General features: G+C 35.7%; 1 protein-coding gene and 1 pseudogene across 1 annotated transcript; one reads left to right on the top strand and one right to left on the bottom strand.

Moving 5' to 3' along the window:
• The first annotated feature begins 4 nt into the window (after positions 1–4).
• Positions 5–8,921, top strand: LOC113074978 (astrotactin-1-like; annotated as a pseudogene).
• A 121-nt stretch (positions 8,922–9,042) lies between these two features.
• On the bottom strand, positions 9,043–22,650 carry LOC113074979 (pappalysin-2-like). The gene is made up of 8 exons (XM_026247686.1): positions 22,497–22,650; positions 20,998–21,211; positions 19,700–19,868; positions 19,483–19,615; positions 18,984–19,093; positions 15,812–15,883; positions 10,702–10,800; positions 9,043–9,597 (listed from the first exon to the last, which is right to left on the bottom strand). The coding sequence occupies exons 1-8, from the start codon at positions 22,648–22,650 to the stop codon at positions 9,490–9,492; spliced, it is 1,059 nt and encodes a 352-aa protein (XP_026103471.1). The 3' UTR covers positions 9,043–9,489.
• Between the last annotated feature and the right edge of the window lie 726 nt (positions 22,651–23,376).

The raw sequence follows: 23,376 nt of genomic DNA, 5'->3' as shown, positions 1-23,376 counted from the left end.
AGAGACCATGTTGAGTTTTGTGGATGACATCATGTCAGGGGCCAAATCTCCATGTGTGATGCTCGGGGACATCCCTGATCCCCTCTCAAACTATCTCCTTGATAATACGCTGCTTGGAGCCAGACACCACATACATGTGAGTTTCTTCTGTTTATATATATTATATTTTTTTTTCCCCTCAAAATAGCAGCATTTGCATTTTTGAAAATAAATCAGTGAATTAATCATTTGAATGATTTTAAATGTGTAATTCATTTGATTTTCTCATTTTTTTGTTTTTTTTTATTTTTTAGTATATGCATTAGCACCCACTCCTCTTAAAATCACCTCTCTTATCATAATTCTATTTTGATATAAAATTTTCATGGCATGTTGGATAATAATAATAATCCACAACTAACTCACAACTGTTGCTTCTCTATTTTTTCTTGACAAGAATTGAGTTTATTTAAACACAGAACATCTTCACGACCACATCAAATGGGAGACTGTTCAGATGCGCACTACAAATTTGACTTAGCGCCAATTATTTATTTTTTAAAATTGATTGATAGCATTAAAAATTATTAATTATATATATCTAGAGTTAGTCACTCATGTTCACTGTGTTTTTGCGCCAGGTTGTGTCAGCATGGAACACCTGTTTCCTTTGCCCTTTTCCTCATCATGTGGCACATTCATTGAGAGTTCAGTAAGAAACAAAACATAAAGGGCCCAGTTTTGGCTGGGATGATTCACTTGGACTTTGAACTGACACTGAGTTGCATGTCTTCAGTCAGATGAGGGATTTTAATATCTGCGTGAGTCCTAAGCAATTACATCCACGCAAGGCTGTGGAAATCTGATAATGATTTGTGTAAAATATGTCTGGATTATTTCCTATACCAATTTTCAAATATCAGTAGTTGATTTTGAAATGTGCTTTTCACTAGGTAAGAAGGAACCTTCTAGGAAAGTATAATTGGTCCAATCATCACTTTTGAATTAAAGCTGGTGACATCGGGCCCAACGTCTTTATTGGATGTGGTAATTGCATTGGGGGCCTCTGTTTATTTAGACTCTCTTGGATAGTTGTTTCGTGACTACATCCTTTTCTCAGGAACATTCATTTTTATGCCACAGGGAAGAACATGGTCTGCGAGCCCAGTAAGACAGACTCAATTTGGGCGAGTTTTTACATGCTTCAGATACAGCTGGGGAAACATTTCATACTCTGGAATGGTTCGAAAGTGCGTCAAAGGGTGCACTTTGTGGTAATAGCAGAAGCAGCAATAGAAAGATTGATGTGTTGAACTGAGCTGTATACAGCTAGGAAAGTTTCAAGCAAACATTTGACACTAGTAGATGACATAGAGTAGATGGCAAAACAGGAACCACAATATACCAAGGAAGCTTAATAAAAATGTAAATTATGATATCGATGTAGGGTTGTGACCAAAAATTGTCTAATAAGGTTAATAGTAATAAAAATAATTATATTATATTATATTATATTATATTATATTATATTATATTATATTATATTATATTATATTATATTATATTATTACACATGGTTCTTACTGGTAAGTTGTGATTAAAAATTAGCCATTATCATCATAAATACAAATATTTATTAATAATAAACAGCCCATAAAAGTTGCAGCATTTCTTGCATGGGTCTGTGTTCGTGCAGCTTTCATGTGGGTATTCAGTCATGTAGGTGTTTGAATTTAAACACCCGGCTACCTTTCTTTCTGATTTCCTGTGCTACATGTCCTGCACATATGCAGGCAGTTAAAACACACATCCAGGACACACTGAAGAGATTACACCAGCCCACAGGGAGTTTTGGACCCTCCTTGCGCTAACCTTTCTCCAAATGTTTTTGATATTTGACCATTGTTCAAAGAAGCACTGGTTGTCTTTATATTATTTATGGATCTGTTCAGTGTTATTGTCAGGTTCATTGCAGTTTTAGGTTTCAAGAAAAATACAGTGGGTCCAAAAGTCTCCAACTGGTAGTGAAAATGATTCTGTTTAGCACCATTTTACACTTTATTTTCATTGTCAGCAAAAACAGGTGCATGGAATCTAAACATTGTTTAATTGTGGTTTGTGCGTTCGTGGCTGCGTGTGTATGTGTGTGTTTGTGTATATGTTGTTGGGGACTTAAACCTGAATTCATGGGGGCTTAAATTGAGTATTCCTATACAGAAGCGTATAAGTCATACATAATGAGTTTTTCTGAGATTGTAAAATGCACAAAGTTTTGTGTGAGAGGTAGGTTTTGGTGTAGGGCGCTTCTACAGTTTAAAAAAACATTATGCCTATAGGGAGTCCCCACAAGGATAGTGAACCAGATTAGACTGCATGAATACCTCTTCATTCATAAATCACACATACAAGATTGCATCAGATTTCTCCACATCACACGCACTCTCAACTTGCCACTTTGAAGGATCTCACTGCTGCCATACTGCGGGTGGTAGCTGTTTATAATATCTTCCACTAGATGGGGATATCATTCAACATGATCTTTAGAACCCGGGGCATATATCATCAGTGATAGAGTAATTGCAGTGATGCCTTGGAAGTGAGTGGTTACACTGCCACAGCTGCTTGTTCAAGTTCACTTGTCTGCACTAAAGGGATCTTCAAATCAAAGCCATGAGCCGAAGCTAAACTCATGCTAATGTAATGGGAGTGATGCAGTTATGAATTTAGATTTTAATGGAGGTATTATTATTATTATTATTATTATTATTATTATTATTATTATTATTATTATATGAATTTTAAATACTACCACTTCTACAAATAATCATTCTAACAAATATTATTAAAATTTTAACACATGCATCTTAAAATATATTTAAATGATAAAGTATTATTAAATAAGAATAAGAATCCTAAAAATAACACATCATTATTTAGTTCTTTTACTAATTAATAAAAGTACTAAATAATGATGATAATTTTCATTCTAATTTTGAATATAATATTTAGCCTCTAAACATTTTGTGTTGTGGTGCTTATATTGGAGATGTGGTTCAAATTTGACTTTCAACAAATCCCAATCATATTACTGTACAAAATACTGTATTTCGTAAATGAGAATCAAAAAAGTGACAAATGTCTGAATGTGAAACGGCAGGTTTCGGCTGTGGGCGGTAGACAACACAGGTCGGCGGTCCAGTCCGAGTGAGGTGACGATCAAAACTCCCTGTCCCGCCGTGGATGATGTCAAGGCTCAAGGTAGAGAATTGCTCGCATTTTTCTATAATAAGCTTCTTAGTTTTGGAAAATATTCATAAGATTAAGTAATCAGATTTGGTTGGATGTCCCCTCAGAAATAGCAGACAAGATTTATAATCTGTTCAATGGCTACACCAGCGGGAAGGAACAGCAGACAGCCTACAATACGCTCATGGACCTCGGCTCACCAACCCTCCACCGAGTTCTTTACCACTACAACCAGCGATACGAGAGCTTTGGAGAGTTTACTTGGCGCTGTGAAGATGAACTGGGGCCCAGGTTTGTAAGATGATTTTCTGATGAAGCTTTATTACAAAAAATCTAGATGCCTTATAAAACTATAATGGGACTTTATAAGTGACCAGATTGGAACTTTCTATATTTGCAGATATTCTGTAGAGTGTCCCAAATTAGTGAGTGAGGAAAGCAGGGATTATTTTCTTTCACATTCAACAACAGCGTTAAGCTCGCTGCCACTGTTCTAGACTGTTTTCTCTGCCTCTTAACTGTAAACATAACTTGTACAACGACTGGTGAGAAAAACATTTATTTAATTTATCTCTATTAATTGTTTTTAAGATGAAGTCAGGACTAGTCTATATGGACTGAATAAAGCAAAACAGTATCTCACCAGTGAAATTTTAATGGATGCCTTCAGATCACCACATTTGAAAAATTCTGAATGTTTTTATTAGCTTTTTTTAATCTGTGTTTTGCTTTGTTTAATAATTCTGAATGGATCTGTATAAATGTATATGCAGTCAGGTTAAGGCGACTGGTCATTTCAATTAAGAATATTTATGATGCACAATTCACCCATTTTGGATGCAATCTTGGGTTTATTTTTAAAATGTTATTTTTTTTTTTTTTTTTTCATTGAGTTTGGCAGAATACTTTATGGGATGCTGCCTTGGAATGCATGTGGGAATTTTATGGGGGCATATTAATTTTTATTGATTGCAATTAAATCCGATATCTTGTTTTGCAAGATTTTGGAAGGATTTTTCTTTTTTTTTTCTTCTTTTCTTTCATTGCCCACTAAACTTCATAGTAAAGTCAGATTATTTTATTACTGATCCTAAAGTCAGACTTGTGATTAGGGTTTTTGTGCTAATTAGGTTTAAATTGAACACAAGCAACTGATTACAGTACATTTAAAGGGATCACTAAAGCACAAAACAGGGTGGTGATCTTTATACACCCTCCAAAACAAACTAAAGACAAATAAGGTCTGGATTTATGAATTGCACTGAAAAGCTTTCTAAACACAGCCATGTGTTCGATCTAAAGTTTGAACACTTCCTCTCTGATGCAAAAAAAGACGCAGGTGAGTTTAATTATGGCCATTTGGACAACCGTACCTGATGCCTCGGTTCAGATTCAAAGGTTGTATTTAATTGTCTCCATGTTCCAAGATTTACCTTTCTTACTTCTGAGTTACTGCATCAAAACACACTTGTATCAAACACTTTCCCACCCAGTGTGACTGATGAGAGACTTTAACAGTAGGTACTTTCAAAACATTTCATGGATCTCTCAGTCATACCTAAGGAGTCAAGGTTTGGCTAGTTAGCATGTTTTAGTTATTTACTCTTAAAGGGTATCAGTACCTTAAGGTACATTTTAGTATCTAATGTAATATCTAATGTTTTGCAAGGGTATCACATCAGTGAAAGCTTTCGTACATTTATTTATTTAAAAGTCTGTCTGTCTATCTATTTGAGAGTGTGTAGTATCTTCATCCTTTATGCTTTATATCCTGAAGAAATTAATATTAATATTAATAAGCAACATTTATATAGCAAATATATTATTCACTCGGTCAATAAAAGAATAATGGAACAAATCAAGAAAAGTACAATGAAATGTAAATGATTTCTTTTAATTTTACATAAATAAATGTTTCATTATTTATTTGTATTCCCTTTTCATTTTGCTTTAATTTATTGGTTGCAACATTTCATGATGTATTCAATATCAGTATATATTGGCTTTCATGTTGTCTGACACATTGTTGTCTGACACATTGTTCCTTTCAGTTAATTTTTAATTTGAATGTGTATTATATCTACACATTTATTAATTCATTCATTCATTTATACTTGCATTTAATCATTCTTTTTTTTTTTTTTTTTTGGCAAGATCATGTTTTTGATCATTTAATTGTATATTTAACTTTGTCAAATTTCTCCATACCTTTTATGTTAATTAGCGCAGTTATATTTTATTATATTTTATTTAGAACTTGTACTCTGTTTTTTTTTTTTTTTTCTAGAGTAAATATTTATTTAATAATAACCTTTCCATAAGGAGGACCATATGAGTCCTAAAGGGTAAAAGGTTTGTTGGTTTGATGTTGAATCAAGTGATGTCATCAAAACTGTCATTGGCCATCAGTGAGATCTGAGAACTGAGTTGAAATGATTAGGTTAATCAGTAGTAATTGTCCGCTACAGGCTGTCTTCTATGACAAATGCATCAGAATAACCCCAAAACAACATTCATTTATAATCAATTCATCCAGATATTTGCACAGTGAAGGGTGCGTGTGATCATGCCCCTATGTTCGACCCAGTTCCATGAAATATTGCGCAAGTTTTTAGCCTTCAGATAAGCTGTTTTAGTGGAGGTCTGGGGAGATGGGCCCAGCATCTGTCTTCCAAACAACTTGCATGCGTCATTTCCAGTCTCATTGCGTCCATACAGCATTTTTGTTGTTGTTTTTTTCGGCATAGGATAGGATGAAAATAAAAACAAAGAGAATTTGTTTCTTTCTAATAAAAGTCAAAATGTGCAGTTTCCTCATCTGCAGCCTTTAAATGCAATTTTTATGAACTATAATGCGATTTCATTGAATTGTCACAATACAAGATAATTGTAATTAAACTGACTCCTCTCAGAATATAAACCAATTCAGACTTTGAACAAAATAGATTAAAAAAAGAGACCATTCCCTGGGTTTTCTTTTGTTTTGAGATTATCAACACAGAAATTCTACTGACTCATTCTTAATTGGTGCTACTATTGGTTGGACTGACTCATGCTTTAATAGGACATTAATGCTGTACAGTTACTATAAGGAACCACATCGTTGCTGTCTAAGGATCATAAGGCCATTCTAAATGGATGGATAAAGAGTGAGGTGGGTTGGTGTGTTTACTGTAGATGTTGGTAAAATGCAGCCGATCATTTGCTCTCAGACTACTGCAAGAGATTTCAGAAAGTGAGAGTGAGATAGAGGCACTGGCAGAACCTAAAGGTTGAAAATGTACCTTGGAAATAAAAGGCCATTTTCCACTTCCATACACGCTGGGATTTATGGTTACAACCATTGCTATTTGGAGACCAAAACGGACTTTCGTGAAAAATTAAAGGATAACAAACCACTGCGTTTTGTTTTAAGCAAATAAACAGACAAACTCCTACAACCGCTGAAATGTGGCAAGACATTAAAAACCTAAATACACTCAAAATAATTATGTAAATGGCAGACATTAAAATTCCGTTATTATACTTTGTGAATTAATTGGAAGCCAAAGTAAATAATTAATTTATACGTTGTTGCTTGAAACCTCAGTAAATTGCAAAAGCAGTCAAACAAGACATTGTGCATTCATTTGAATCGGTTTATGCCACATTATAATTGTAAACACACTTAAAAATGCACTTAGCTGCCCCGAAGCCTTGTTGGTCCACCTAGATTTGGTTTTTGGTATATATGCGGTAGAGTGTTGAACTTCTGGTTTGGCAGGAGTTTGAAATTAATCCATGATTTAGAAATGAAGCACTCTTTCTGTACTCTCGGTATCGCATTTCAGCTTCTTGTCTTTTCTGATGGATACTGGCTCTTCAGCGCATTCACACATACTCAATAAATGCCCCTCTCAAGTCACCGTAGCTAATAGAATTCGAAGGTACTGTACTTAACCTTAGCTGCCATTCACCTAATCAGTCCTGTGTTACCTGAGAACCTTCTTGACAGTAACATTTCTCTTTAAAGGCTTTGCAATTACAGTTTGATTCAAAAACACCAAAGGCTTGATTTATGGTCAAACTCCCCAGTCCAGATTTTGAAGAGCATCGTTTAAGGGATGCAGACAGAAGTCCTGTGCTTTAGCTGAATATGGCCATCGCCTGGATTTTTATATTTGTTTTATTGGAGTCTCCCATTAATCTTTCAGTGTCGAGTGTTTTTCTTTGATGAATAGAAAGTCATTTCTATTCTTTGATAACTGTTTTATTCTTTCTATACTAAGTATCAGTTTAACATTTTTAGAGTCATTTTAACCAATTTATCCATGCGGGATTGGATTTATTTATTTCAAAATAATATTGTATAGTTGCATTTGTTCCATATGCATCTGACCCAGACAATCTGTAATATATTAACATTAGCACACATCACTAACCAAGTTTCATCTTTGTGTTTGCTTCTGCAGGAAAGCCGGATTGATCCTGTCTCAGCTGGATGAACTCAGTGGTTGGTGCCGGGGTCTCCTCCAGGAACCCAAAATTGGCTTGCGCAGAGCATCCCTAAAGTATCTGTCTTGTCGTTATACAGATACCAAAGCATTCGGGCTTAGCTGGATGAATCTCGGCCATGACTTACGGAAGGCCTGTGAAGATCAGATGCTATCCGTTATGTACAATGATTATGGAGAACCCAAGGAACTTTAAACCAACTTGGACAAGAGGACCAGTGAGGGGCTGAACCTATATGCAGCCTCCCCTTTAGGGCTTCTCTCTAGTGAATCTGGTCCATCAGTTTTAACATTAATTGGATATTTAATGATGAAGAGGAAAATATTTTGTGAGAACTTTTTCTCACAACTTTTCCAAGAAGCATTCAAGTGGCTTGTCTATGGGCTTGCACATAAAAATGTACAGTGTACAGTCAAAGGAAAGTTGCATTAAGGTGTCATTTAGACGTGGTGTATTTTGTCAAATAGTGCATACACCAGCTTGTGTAGGTAGGACTTTTTCCACAAGAACTAAAACTGTATGATCTTAATGTGCTGAAAATATCTGTCTCTGTAGGGCATATACGATATGGAAAGAGCTATAGCAAATGTAAATGTTAGTTAATTATTAAAACACTACTAATGTGCTGAATGTAGTATTTAAACTAAGGTATGAGAGGTCAAAAAAAACTGTACAGATTTTTTTGTTTTTGTTTTGTTTGTTTTTAAGTATAAGCGGTATTATGAAAATAACCATTTTAAAGTTGTGTACAATAACATGTCTTGTTTATGTTTTATTTCCTATTCCAAATAAAATCACCAACATTAATTCACTGATTATTTAATTTTTCAACTGAATTTTGAACAAAAGTAACGAGGGCTGCACATTTTTTAAAGTCTTTAAGGTTGTTATGGAACTTAGGTATACCAACAGCTCTTTTATGACACATCCACATAAATCTTAGTGAAAACGGTTATTAGGGGGAAAAAAATGAAAGCTGGGAAAATATTTGCATCCAGTTCACCATTTGTTGATTTGTTGGAGGCATATTTTAAGGTTGATTGTAAAAAGAGGTGTCACTTAAGCAGACCAAATGACTGGCCAGCGTAAATCAACAAAGTTGTCTGTGATTTTCAAAAAATGTAGTTGTGAAATTTTCAAACCTATTCATATGATTTCACATTGTAATTTAAGTCTGCATCTTGTACCATTTGATGGTTAAAAATAATCTAATATTAAAAGATATCCTAAATCATGACATTGAGATAGATATATATATATATACATATATATAAATCTTTTTTTTTTTCTTTTTTTTTTTACCAACCAATTAACGGTGTGTATTTATACTTTATTGATATGACAGTGAACCTACACTTTAACAGACAAAAGAGAATACAAAAATAGTATCATATTTCCATTACAATTTCTATAAATGAACTGTCACATGCATTTCACAGGTTTTGCATGTACATGTACAGGGAATAAAAAAAAATATTTAAAAAATTAAGTGCGGTGTGTGTGTGTTTGTGTTTGATGGTGTACGCAACTGCTTGTTTGCTAAAATATAGGTCATATCTACATCTCTGTTAGAGATCTTGAAAATATATTAGGTATTATTTTATAGATTAATATCGAAAGGGATTGTTTTATGCACTTACATGCTTTGATATACTATGCCTTTGATCAGCCTGGCACTCGTGTGGAGTGAGAAACATTCAATTTATTGTTTGACATTTTCTTTTCAAGCCAGTCTGAAAGCTTTCCGCACGCTCTCCGCCACGCTATCACTCACAGCCGTCCTGGCTCCTTTCGCTTGGCTGTGCCCTTGTTCTCCTCGGCTTCGGGGTCACGGCAGGTGCACTCATCGTGATCGCAGTCCACCCCGAACTGAATGACCTGTCAATCAACCGGACACACTTTTACAAACAGCATCCAGAAAACATTCGGCCACCAACATTATGGTTTGAATAATTCAGCTCAAAAATACTTTAAGGCATCACAGTAGACCAAAACAATGAGCACTGCCTTTTTCCAGGTATATGATTCCCATCAATTGTTTTATTCAAATACCAAATTACTCAGAACACCAATAGAATACTCAATATAACCAATAGAATGTTGCATTATAGAATAGTCCATTGATTAAATAAAAAAAAAAAAAAAAAAAACCTTGTCTGGGTGTTCATTTTCCTAACCGGAAAATCAGATTGGAAATTTTACACTAGAAGGATTTCTAGGATTAATAAGAACAGGACAATCACATTCAGTGCTGAAGGGAACAAAAAAAGAGAGAGAAAGCTGGACTGTGGGAAGATGAGTAAAGGAGGTGAACACGCGTAAAGAATCAACATGAGGTTCTCCTCCAGGATTCATGCCATCACCACAGGTTGCAAAATAAACCCTGATGTTAACGAAATGCAATTGTCTCACTGTGGTACATTAATATCCACTCATTTATTTTGCATTTCTTTGGAAGACGGAAGTTTAGCTTTGGTTTAATGCTGAATGATCATGATAGGTGCTTTTCAAAGTATCCAAAAATATTCTAAATATTTGCTTTCGGATCAACCGCAGTTGTATCTGTGCATATCATTTAGTTTCCTTTGCATATGGCAGGATGCTAGAAAAGGAGCCACAGAAGGAGGGATGAGGGAATTTGTTCTCGTCTCTGTCTCTCATCTTAGACGCTATTCCTGACCCACCAACGTACTCAGACTTTTCCACGGCCTGCGTAAACTGAAGCTTACGGTGGCAGGATGCTGTTCCTCACGGTTTATTTCACTTTTGTCCATGACCGCTGACACCTGGCCCTCTGCTAATAAAAGCTGTTTTATCCAGTCACCCCCCCAGCCCCCCCACAATGAAGTGGGCAACGTTCATGGTAAGGGTTGACAATGTGGCGGCACCATGCGAGACAGAGAATGGCACTGTGAGAGAGGAATGTGAAAGCATCGTAGGATGAATGTGGATGAGAGGAATCGTCTTTCAAATGAGATTTACCTTTCTAGATGACAGAGTGGATGGACAGCAGTCTCCGCCGTCATATTGGCAGTACGCTCGGTTATTAATGGTGTCACACCAACCATCTCCTCCGAATGGCTGCAAAGAGACAGTTGTGATGTATTCAAATCTCATTTAAAAGAAAAAACAGCTGACATCAGGGTAATACATACAGAACAATATGTTTCTAATGTATATTTACTGTACAGATAACATATTTGATTGTTTAATTAAAATAGTGTTCATGTTAATACAATTTAAATTTTAAATGCAAAAAAATATATATATATTTCTTCTACATCAATTATGATATCATATAATTACTATTTACATGAATTAACAACAAACAGTTGTATTTGTGTTAACTAACCTTAACAAAGATTAATAAACACTGTGAGTTAATATGTGTTAATGATTAAATAATGCTAAGGGACCTTGTAGCTTCAAAAGCATTATTATACAAACTATTTTGCATTATCATTATATAACATTATTATGCAAATTATAGCTTTCCATATGCAGGAACATTTTATTATACAACCAAACAACCTGAGCTCAGTGAACTATTAAATGTCCCTTTAAAGTATTTTAAAGGTTCAAGCATGAATTACTTAAATTGTATTATGTACAATTCACAGTTACCTGTTTTGCAATGGGAAATGAGTGGACTACAATTAGCAAATTTAATATGCATAAACACTTTAAATGTGTCATAATTCCTATCTAAAGGATTTCACCTAACCTAAAGGATCTGATGCCAATAATAGGAAAACAAGTGCGGTCTGCCAAAGATACTTTTGGCTCTTGGTGCATGTGGAGTTCTTTGAGAGTCCGGGTTCTACCTGATTCCACATCCCTGTGCAAGAGCAACTGGCGAGGAGATCTCTGCAGAATGTATCCCTGCGTAACCTACACCCAATCCCAAATGTTTTTCCTGCCGTGGTCTCATTCTCCAAGTCATAAGCAATATAATTTTTTTATTCTTCAGTTTCAAGCTTGTATATATATATATATATATATATATATATATATATATATATATATATATATATTTATTTCTTTATTCTTGCTCTCCATCCGTTTTATTGCCTTAAGCACACTGCGATTTTTTTTGGCAATAACAATTTCAAAAAACAATCTTGCCAGTTTTTTGTTTAAACTGACGTGTTACATATTGCAAGTCAAATATCTGAATCTAAAACACATGCATTATTAATGTTGTTTTAGAAAAGGCTGGGAAAAGCAAATGACCTATTGCCTAAACTAAAGAGTCATGTAACAGTAAATGGGAAGGATGTGTGGAATGCATCTGCTCCAGCCAGCAGAAGAAAACTGCCAGTGATTGTTAAACAACACTTAGGCAACCATTTGAAGCGTTACACAAAATCATCTGACCCAGACCTCATGTATACCTGGCTCAACAGTCAAGAAAAGCCAAAATCTTGACAAGCACAGACACTCAAATGACCAATACAACAGAAAATATCATGAACATCCAGTCTGCCAAAATATTTAAACATTTAAATCTCATGCATATTTTATTCAAAATTATTCAAAATTATTATTATAAATTGACAACTCAAAAACATGCTGATTTGGTCTGTTTTGTCTTAATTTATTTATTTTAAGCATAAGGAGCTGAAGTAATGTTTTGATGGAAGTTCGGTTTATTTTTAATTTATTTAGAGATAGTATACGATTTCAACATATATATATATATATATATATATATATATATATATATATATATATATATATATATATATATATATATATATATATATATATATTTTTTTTTTTTTTTTTTGTAATATTTTCAATTTATTAGACAACATAGTATAAGATTTCAATGTCTTTTCAGTTTTCAGTGATAACATTAATTTATAAAATGTAAAATAATAAAATAAAATCTAATGAAAGAAAGTTGTGACTGAATAAATCTAAATCTAATAGCCAAACTATAGCCTTCCATATGCAGAACATTAAAAATCCATTCAACCTGAATTGACTGAACTAGTAAATTAATCGATTTTTCTCCCTCTCATCATAAGCAGCTGCAGTGCAATTAATAAGGTGATTTCATCAATATTTCGAGACCTACGAGGAAAGACACCATGACCTTACTGTAATCCGATGATAAATATAAATACCTCTTCAGATTGCTCAGTGTCAGTTCAGGCTGTCAACTTTGAGGTATATCCTAAAATTTATTTTCCTGGCCTCTTCTCAAAGAGGGCTTTTAGTAGGCAACCCTGCTAGTTTTTGGGCAGTATCCAAAGCTTGATTTAGATTTACATGAATTTATTGAAAATGGATCCCTCTATGAGTCACTTAAAAAATATGTATTTTTTAATAAACACAATTAACCCCTAGCAACAGTTTCTGCGATGAACGTTTACAATCTGAGATACCAAAGATCATCAAACCGAAATCTTATCTGAAACAAACAATAAAGGTGTCTTTTCACCTTACGGTACATGACGTCTGGAGAAATCCCTAAACCTCCCACAGGAGCGAGGGAGTACACACTCCTGCCTGACCGACCAGATCTAAAGTTAAGCGAAAGATAGAATAAACAAATCTCCTTGGAAACAACATGTTTTCATGGACAACTTTATTTCGAGGCCCCATGTTAGTGCTGGCATTTCACTTCACCGCAGTATGTGGCCCTTGATTGGCTCTCTCCAGATTTCCCAAAAGACTACTTATTATGTTCCCCTCCATTTCATTTCTAATGTTAAATGTTCTTTTTTGTCTTTAAATGCGGAAAAATTAATTTTAGGTAACAGATCAAAACAGTGAAAGGCCAAATGAAGTGTTTACCGATTTTTTGTGTTTGTGTCTTGTCAACTTTTTCCATGATGTTAAGATGAGAAACCCAGCGCATGCCCTGAGAGGAATCAGATGACCATTCTTCCAAACATATTTGCAGCAAGGAATGTGAACAGTGGTAATTCATAAACCAGTGGCATCATCTGTGAGGTTTTCTCAAATGGAGCCACACAAAAAGGGGGAAAAGTTGACTCAAAAGCTGGTTTAAAGCAGTAAAATAAATTGTACTACACGGTAGCAAAGGAAAAACAAAAACAAACTACCCCAATAGTCTAAAGCTCAGAAGGTCGTAAAGAAAATTCTAATTTCAAAATTTAAGAACCATGGATTAGAAAAGCAGACTTAAAGTCTACTTATGTTTGGCCTTGGTGCATGGTACAAAATAAAATCTTAATTACACATAAACAAATGCTTAACCGGAGCTGACCTCTTCTCTTAAAATCAGCCTTTAATGGAAAAGACCTTCTGGACATGCTGCAGTGCAACTGGAACATATACTTCGGTCTAACTTTTATTGAGTCTCCAATATAAAAGTAACTGTTTTGCTTAATAACAAATGAGGGCAATAGAAGACGAGACAGAGTGGCAGATATGAGGGGTATTTGAATATTATAAAACATCCTTCTACAGGAATAGTGGGTTCCAAAGTACAATGAATAGATCATAAATCCTGTTTGCTTTACTCTAAATTATTTTAAGAATAATAAAATCTGATATCCACAGAAAAAAAAAGATAAAATAAATGATAATAAGAAAATACATTGTCTTTACATGATCAAAATGTTAAGATTAAAATTTTTTGTTAGATAAATTATATAAACAATTTGATTTACCTTTATTTATTAAATACATTTAATATTAAATATTTTATTAAATGCATAAAAAATTAGAAAAAAATTTGTTGGATTAAAAATAAAAAAGTCTCACGCATTTGAATGGTACACCGTACTAAACTCCACACCATCCTTTCACTTGCGAGATATTACAATAAACAGTCATCCATTATTTCCAAAACACTCGACTGTTAATTTCAACACTATTTTCGATTCCAGGCTTCACATGACTCTGCTGCGATATTTCTGTTGACTTTTAGCATAGCCTGGTATGTTACTTTCATCACATATGATTTGTGATTATTTTACGACTGGATTAATGCATCCATCAGTTTACATAACATCCTTTAAATTCCCTCTGTCCAACTGACCTGCATACGCACACCGATAAGATCATTCATTTGCTTTGGCGCCTCAGCACTATAATTGTCGACAAAGCCTGATGAGTAAGTGCTGGGGGTGAATTTATACAGGATTGTGTCAATTGCAGAAAGGAATCTGGAGGAACAGAAACTGGAATAATATGTTTTACGATCACGTATATACCACATTTTACAGTGGCAATGATAATTTCATTTGCATTTATTTTTGTGATAAAAGGAGAACTGGTGAGAATCAATCTGTCAGCATGCTGTGGGAAGATGTGGCACGCAGTCCATCAACCACTACACTAAATGTTTCTCTTGGCCAAGGGAAATGTAGAAGATGTCTCCATATGAGAGCGATTGGTGTCGGAAATCCTTGACAACAAAATGCCTCATTACTGACATAAATGTAAACTTGGGAAAGTGTAAATCAAATGCAGACAAAATAAAAATAGAAAACATTCTGAATTTCTGCAGGTGTAAACGCTTCAAAGTAATTCTTGAGACATATTATGTGCTACTAGCCTGACCTTTTATGCTTTATTTATAGATGCTTTTAAAAAATGGATTACAGATTTGATTTGCGAGTTCCATTTTGGTCAAATTATTAAATAAAAGACAAATATCGTACAGTTTTTTTTTTCTATCCAAATCTCACACTTCATTAATTTGAATGACATAATGTACTAAACACCTCTCCAACCTTTCACATTTTTAAGATATATCCCCTGGCATCACTGACAGGGCAAAAATCCAGGCAGAAATACAATAAACAGTTATCCATTATTTTTGCCCCAAACACTCAACTGTTATTTTCAACACTATTTTCACTTCTATGCTGTTATCACGTGACTTGAACATCAGATACAAACTGAAACATACTGAATAAAAACACTGAAAAAAGAAAAGCAAATGGTTTTCTAACAACATGAGGGTGACAGAATCATATAGAATTTAGAGAGAATTTAAAATAATAATTTCACAAATTTATATTAGCTTTTAAGAAACTATTTGGCTCTTTTATGATGTTCTACTTCATCATTAATCAGAAAGACTTCACGTCATATGATTGGCACTCACCTCGCAGGACTGAATGCAGTTGATCTGTGCTGGATTCGGATGCCACTTCAACATGCCAGTACAGACAATACTCTTTCAAAGGAAGAGAAATAGAGGAGCAAGAGAGGAAAGGGGAAGGGGAAGGGGAAGGAGAGTCAATTACTGCTTTGTAATGATGGCATCATTAAGCAAAAAAAGGTGACATATTACGATTGATGAAGCTATTGTAACAAATCTTCTTGAGAGGAAATGTAAAAACAAGGGTTTCTATTTATTTCTATTTTATTTATAATATTTATTTTCCAGAAATCTAATTATATCTAACTTAATTATAAAAGACAAAAACTGAGAAATAAAATAGCTAATTATATATTAAATATCTAATAACAATGACCTATTATAAGGGTTATTTTCAATTTGTACAAATATTTCACTGATTTGACATTTTCTCAGATTTGCAAAGCTAACCTGTTTCTAAAGCAGAATTTCTGGAAAGAAACTTGCTTATCTCTTATTCAACTCCCTCCTACTGTGACCTTTCCTCCATCATTCTTACCCATTCTGCAATACTTTGGACAACATTCCTGGAAAGCAGGCTGTTCTTAGAGGTGCTGATGTATCATTATAAACAATGGAAGTCTGACACCTTCAGAGATGTCATGCTTGACATGCAGCATTTCAGGCGTCTCTTATAAAAACATCACTCTGTAACCATTACTCTCACGAGCTGATATGACAATGAGAGACAGAATCAACGATTTGGCAGAATAATTTCAATGGTAAGGTGATTTGAACCTGGTTTGCAGCGAGAATCAAGTTAATCCAATCCAACTGATCACTCTGATGTGCCAATAATGTGATTCCAATTTTTTTTTGATCCAAAGTATTCAGTCTCAAAGCTCCTCTGCCTAGAGCCAAAACAGGTTCCCCCAAACAAAGCTCAGAAAAGTGAGTGATTTCACATTTGACAGATGTCAATGCACCTCGCGTCATGATGTGGAACAGGGATAAACACATTTCTTTTCAGTCTTAAAGTTAGCATAGTTAAAGGATGGGCACAATGGTGTTTTGTGTATTCAGAGTTGTTCACAGTGTTCAAGAGATGGATTCTCATGCTAAACATGGCCAAGGTTTAAAAAAAATAATTTAGGTGAATGACTGAGAATTTCTGTGTCGAAAATCTTACTTCCGGATCGGTACAAGTTTCGGCTGTTTTTTTTTTTTTGATCGTGGATCTAATGACGTAGATGAGAACGGAAGTCCTTATATGAGCATTTTTCTGGGAAAGGGCGCCCGCGCACACACATTGACCAGAGGAGAGTGAGACCGCGCACATCAACGCACTTCGAAATCGTCGCCAGCGCTGCATAGGATTTGTTGGAGAATGCCTCCAAATAAGTGCGTTTTTGGATGTGAGGGAAAGTCTACTGTGTTCACTTTCCCCAAGAACCCAGCGTTACATGAACACTGGATGCAGTTTGTATTTCCGGGGCAGCAGAGTGTATCAAGTGCCTTTGTGTGTTCTGGTCATTTAAGTGACGAATGTTTTATAAACAAGGCCCAAGTCGACGTTGGATTTGTACAACGTTTGCTATTAAAACATGGAGCCGTCCCTGTAATAAAAGACCCCATTCATGTAAGTACAATTGCATCAGATTTCTGTATTTTTTTGGAAATCAGCACATAAGTGAATATATGTTAATGAAAACAACACGAAACAGCTGTATTATAGCTCCGCTCACAGCACGCCTCCAGGAGCTCAGCTTTTTCTGGAAAGAATCGGAAAGCTGTATCTTCTTTTATAAATATGATAAAACTAAAGACTTTTTGGATATATGAAGGATGCAGTACTACTCTATAGGTAGATTAACATGAGATCAGGTGAAACTGTGTATGTTATGTACCCTTTAAAGGTGACCTATTATGCCCCTTTATACAATATGCATTATAAGTCTCAGGTGTCCCCCAGAATGTGTCTGTGAAGTTTCAGCTCAAAATACCCCACAGATCATTTATTATATCATTTATAAAAAGCCTATTTTGAGTGAGAGCAGAAACAAGCTGTTTTCTGGCTGCAAACCAGGTTCAACCCACCTTACCATTACATTCTCACATGCAAATATTTATTTGCATATGAGTAAATTAACATTACTAAACTGCGTTCTCTTTCATGGCTAATTGTACTTAAACTGTCAAATACTCAAAATCAGGGCTGCACAATTAATCCAAATCAAGGCTAAAAGGCTCTTTCTAAACACAGAAATTAAATTAAATGCTAATCGACATTACCACTGCTTAGAATACAATGCAATATTGTGTGCTTTAATTATTCTGTTATTGTGTAAGAAGCCACATTTCACAGAAGGATTTATTTCAAACATTGACTGACGTTATGAAGTAATGTTGGAGTAAAAACATTTTCACATGCTCTCAGATGGAGCAGCATTTATTACACAGAGCCGTACTTCACTGAGAAGATACGCAAACAATTTTTTTTTTTTTTCGATTATACATCAGTTATATCATCTGTGATTATGAGCACAATTTTGCATAGCTAGTCAGAGAGCTACGGCTCTGTGGACAAAATGAGCATGACAATTCGATTAATCGTGCAGAACTACATAAAAGTTTGTTAAGAACACGAGTAACAAAAACAGCAGCATAATAAATAAATAAATAGATCCACTGCTCTCTGAGCCTGGGACTCTAAATAGTGTTCTGTGCTTGTCTGTGTCTGCAGATAACGATAGAACAGTTAGCATTAACTTACAAGGAACATTCTTACAACATTTATTTTTCTAGGCTTATGTTACATTTATAAATATGTATTTGTATAATGCATTTCAATTTAACATGTATTAGTATATAGAAATCACTTTTAAAAAATGTAATTTGCTAAAAATGTACTCTCCCCCTCAGGCCATCCAAGATGTAGATGAGTCTGTTTCTTTATCGGAACAAATCTGAATATATTTAGCATTGCATCACTTGCTTACCAATGACTGCTCTGCAGTAAATAAAAAAATCTTATTAATAAAAGCTGTAAAAAGTGTTGTTGGTTAGATCACTCTACACTAAGCATTTCTAATAGTTAAATAGTAAAAACTGAAAAAAAGGGGCTTTACAGAAAGTGCATACAGTCTTGAACAGCCAAAGATATCAAATTTGTGGCAAACTGTGGCCAGCACCTCACCTGAACCTTGCTGGGAAGCATCCAGTGTTCTACTGTATCAGCGCTAGAGCCATTGGCAAACACCACGGGGTCACTCAAGGCCACAATGCATGTTGGGTAACAAACTGCACCTGTCATGACACAAAGCAAGCTTTGCTTTAACCATCATTTGCATCTGTTGAATTTATTCATGTGAGCACTGGTCATCCATAGCTTGGCAGATTGGCACTCAAAAGTATCCTACTGCATGCAACTGACTGTGGTCTTAAAGCCTAGGCAGGTACAGTACAGTATGTCTAGACCTCTTATTAAGAAAGATATAAATAGAGTGGCCTAACTGTACAGTCAAATAATACAATGCAGAATAAATTAGTTAAATGCATATTAATACATGTTCAGACAGTGATTGAGACAATAATCATTGCTTTGTTAGAAATCGACTGACTAGTCATTTCCATATTTGAAATGGGCAACTTTTATCTCACAACCAGTAAATTTTATGGTCAGTTTAAATACTCACCCACGTCAAAGCCATCCTCACAGCTGTATTCCACCAGGTTAAGGTTAAGAGGAGGCTGGCACAATCCCTCTATCTTCTTACACATAGTAAAGTCCTCAGTCCATTTGCCATCTTTGGTGCATCGAATGCTGGACTGCAGGGAGAAACGTAGATGAGTGTTTAATGACTGCAGAATTTAGGAACACAGAAATAAATGGCTTACAAAATGGTACGATACCCTTTCTGTTGGATCGGGACATTGTAGGGTGCAGATACTATCAAAGTCCAAATTGTTGGTGCAGGTGTACATGCCCTCAAACATCAGCGGGAGAGGAGGGCATGTGACAGGTGAACAGCTTCCCTCTTGCCATGTCCCACCCTCCAAACACTCCAACCTCAGAAACTTCCTGAGAAAAACAAGTCATTAGCATGAAGGAGGAGTAAATCATCAGGGGTGAATACATTATTTTTTTTATTATTCTGTAGTGGAAACAAAAAAACAAAAAGAAGTGTGAGATACAAACTCAGATTTGCAAGTTATAAACTCAAAATGCATTTTTTTTATATATATAAACTGTTATTTTAATACTTTTAATACAGAATAAAAACATAATTAAACAATCATGGCCTTAGAAGGTCTTATATATTTGTTGTTTAGAATCAGTGAAATGCATAAAAAAGCTGTATCAGGTTTCTCACTAGTTTTTTTGAGACAATAGAACTGTTACATTAAACACGTGTTTGAAATTTAATTGCAGGTTCTCAATGTTTTTATTTGCACAACATAAATGCAGTAATTACTACATTTCTTGAATGGCATTCTCCTCCAGCCATAGGGGATTTATTCTCCTCTAAGACATGTGACAAACCATCTGATATGACTAAATAGTCAATAAATCCTCAGGAAATAAATTGTAGTTTGAATTGTAGTTTATGTAGTCTAGGGTGTAATGTTCGTTGAGAAAGATCATACAGAAGCACAGGCTAAAACTACCTTGATAATAGCATAACACCTCTCTTTAGAACGTCATAAACCATTTACTGAACCTTCATAATGAAATGCCTTTCAGAACAAACATGCCAATGGTCTTAATAAACAGGATTATTTAAATGGCTTAATGAGACATGCTGGCTATAGCTATTGGTATGAATGCCCAATTAAAAGCAGATAAAAGACACTGAGGTATTTTACCAGCCATTTTAATAACTCATAAAGATGAGGCAGGTGCAAACAATACTCCTCTCAGATGTGCTAAAATATGCTATAGCTTGATTGGATGGAATAACAAAACAACATGCCATCGGACCATTTATCAGAATATGTTGCTGACTCCATTGCTGAAAGATATTTGGAAACACCTGGAGCAAGATTTTGATCTTATGAAAACCATGTGAGCAACCTAGATGATGGAAACAGATATATTGCCTTAAAAACTTGTATTTTTTCACATTTCTCCACATATTTTTCCTTTAAAATTTGTTAACGGTAAAAAAAATGTCTGGAAATCGGTTCAAACCATACAGACTGCAACTCACTTTCTTGGCTTTTTGTTGAGTGTGCCTGTGACGTAATATCCCGGGTTGCATTTGTAGCGGCACACAGTGCCCACATCATGCCCGCCTCCATGACACTGAGGAACTAAGAGTGTGGCATTGGAAACAGATGTTGGATCCGGACACTCAATCTTGCAGTAAGCCTCTGGGTATGACCATAGTCCATCCTCAAGACAAACCAATGTGTCACTTTCACCTGAAAAACACATTCCAACAAGAAAACTGCATCAAAATGGAACATAAATGCTTGCCTAAGATTATATCAGTAGTTCATTGGTGTACACACTTTAGTCAACAAACAAACAAAAGTCTTTAAATAGAGAAAGAGAGAGAGAGAGAGAGAGATTATACGGTATAATAGAAGATTATGCCAAACTAATATTTTTCTTTCAGTCATTTCTTTATTAAAGTTTTATGTTCTTACTTTATTATCATATCAGGACAATAATTCATATAATCAAATAATCATATCATACCGTTTTTACTTTATGTACCCCCAAAATATACAATTTATTTTAGGACATAGATTAAAAAACATTGGTAGCACTTTATTTTACAGCCCTGTTCCTCATGTACATACTATGTGCTTATTATAGTAATTACAATAACTATGTAATAACTAGGTACTAACCCTGAACCTACCCCTAAACCAAACCCTACCCCTTGTATTACCAGAACTATCTTAGATAAATACACTGCAAGTACACTATAAGTACATGGCAAGTACATGTACTGTAAAATAAAGTGCAACCAAAACATTAATCAAAAGAATAGAATATTTAAGTAATTTTATGCATGAAAATAATTATAATTTATAATAAATGAATAAATATGACAAAAAATAAATTAGTGTCACATACTTTTGTGTAGGCATAAATGGATTCCAGTAATATGAAAACACTTTCTTTTTCTAATAACTAAGAAGAAAGTATCACATTGGTTTTCACAAGGTGGTCTGCGCTCCTGGTTGCAAGTTGCAAACTCGTCCGCCACCTCCTCTTTTGGAGTCAGAAAGTTCTGAGGTCAATTCATGCCATTCACATTCTGGGCTTGCTCAACTGTATGGCGACAAGCTGTCTTGAGCTATGCTCCCAGGAAAGTGGTGACTCCATCCCTGTACAGTCCAGTTGATTTGGAAGAAATTTTAGAGCCACTCAGGTAGACCTGTTTGCCTCACCAGAGACCTCTCACTGCCAGTTGTTCTACTCCCTGTCTGAGGGAACACTCGCATACATGTACTGGCACACAGCTGGCTGCGGGGCCTGCACAAATGTACGTTTCCCTCAGTGAGCCTTCTCGCACAGACGCTGTGCATGTTTAGGGAAGATGAGGAGCAGGTCTTGATTGTGGCACTGTAATGGCCCACTCTGAACTGGTCCACCGAACTAGTGCTCTTTACAACAGCCCCTCCCTGGCAGATTCCTCTGAGGAAGGATCTTCTGACTCAAAGACGGGGCACCTAATGGCACCCATGTACAGACCTCTGTAAACTTCATGTCTGGTTCCTGGATGGGAAAGTGGGACACCATAACTTCGGCGAGAGCACCGTCTACAAGACATGCCTTGAAGTGGAACCTGTTCATCTAGTGGTGTTCTTTTTCGCAAGATGCCCAGGAGATGCCCGATCAGGGTCATGCTTTTCTTTTTACAGCAAGCACTGGAGTGAAGACTGTCTCCCTCCACCCTCAAAGTCCAGGTTGCTGGGATTGGTGCATACTATGACCCAGTAGAAGGGAGGTCACTGGGTAAGCATGACCTGATCAACAGGTCCCTCAGAGGGGCAGGATATTAACCCCCCCCCCCCTACCCATTTGAGCCCTTGCACTTAGTAGAGCTAAAGTTTCTTTCATTGAAAACTCTGCTCCTGCTTACATTGGCTCCATCAAAAGGGTTGGGGACCTGCACGCATTTCAGTCGACGATTCGTGCCTAGAGTTTGGGACGGCTGACTGTGCCCAAGGTTCCTACAACTACCTTCAGGGGAGTTCACCCTGGCTTATCAAGCACAGGATATGCCTGCCCGTTCAGGTTGTGAGCTCACTTAACTAGGAGTGTTTCATTCTGGGCGCTGGCTCATGGCACCTTGCTAACAGATATTTGTAGAGCTGTGGCTGGGCGTCTAGATTCTATAGCCTTTGTGTGGTGCTGGTATCCTACTGTGTTCTCACCTCAAATGGGTAGTGGCACTGAGAGGCATGCTGAGAGGCAAATGGTAGTGACACTGTCCTCAAGCTCCTTTCTCAACTCTGCAGCCAGACGTGGCGGAGCATCCTAGCAGACTTCGGCCATTTCCAAGAGGGTTACAGTCACTTCCAATTTCCCATATACACCTTAACGGATTTTCATATGTGTACTTGTCCCG

This window comes from Carassius auratus, unplaced genomic scaffold, assembly GCF_003368295.1.
Source record: "Carassius auratus strain Wakin unplaced genomic scaffold, ASM336829v1 scaf_tig00015888, whole genome shotgun sequence".
NCBI classification, from domain to species: domain Eukaryota; kingdom Metazoa; phylum Chordata; class Actinopteri; order Cypriniformes; family Cyprinidae; genus Carassius; species Carassius auratus.
Note: the sequence above shows the minus strand (reverse complement) of the source record. Positions and strands in the feature narration are given on the sequence as shown.

Bases quoted from the DNA above. Each gene is read 5' to 3' on its own strand.
- LOC113074979 (XM_026247686.1), bottom strand. From the start codon at position 22,650: ATGACCCTGATCGGGCATCTCCTGGGCATCTTGCGAAAAAGAACACCA. The intron at 19,869-20,997 runs GTGAGTTGCAGT...TGTTTTTCTCAG, and splicing joins CTCAACAAAAAGCCAAGAAA to GAAGTTTCTGAGGTTGGAGT. The intron at 10,801-15,811 runs GTGAGTGCCAAT...GTCTCTTTGCAG, and splicing joins ACTGCATTCAGTCCTGCGAG to CCATTCGGAGGAGATGGTTG.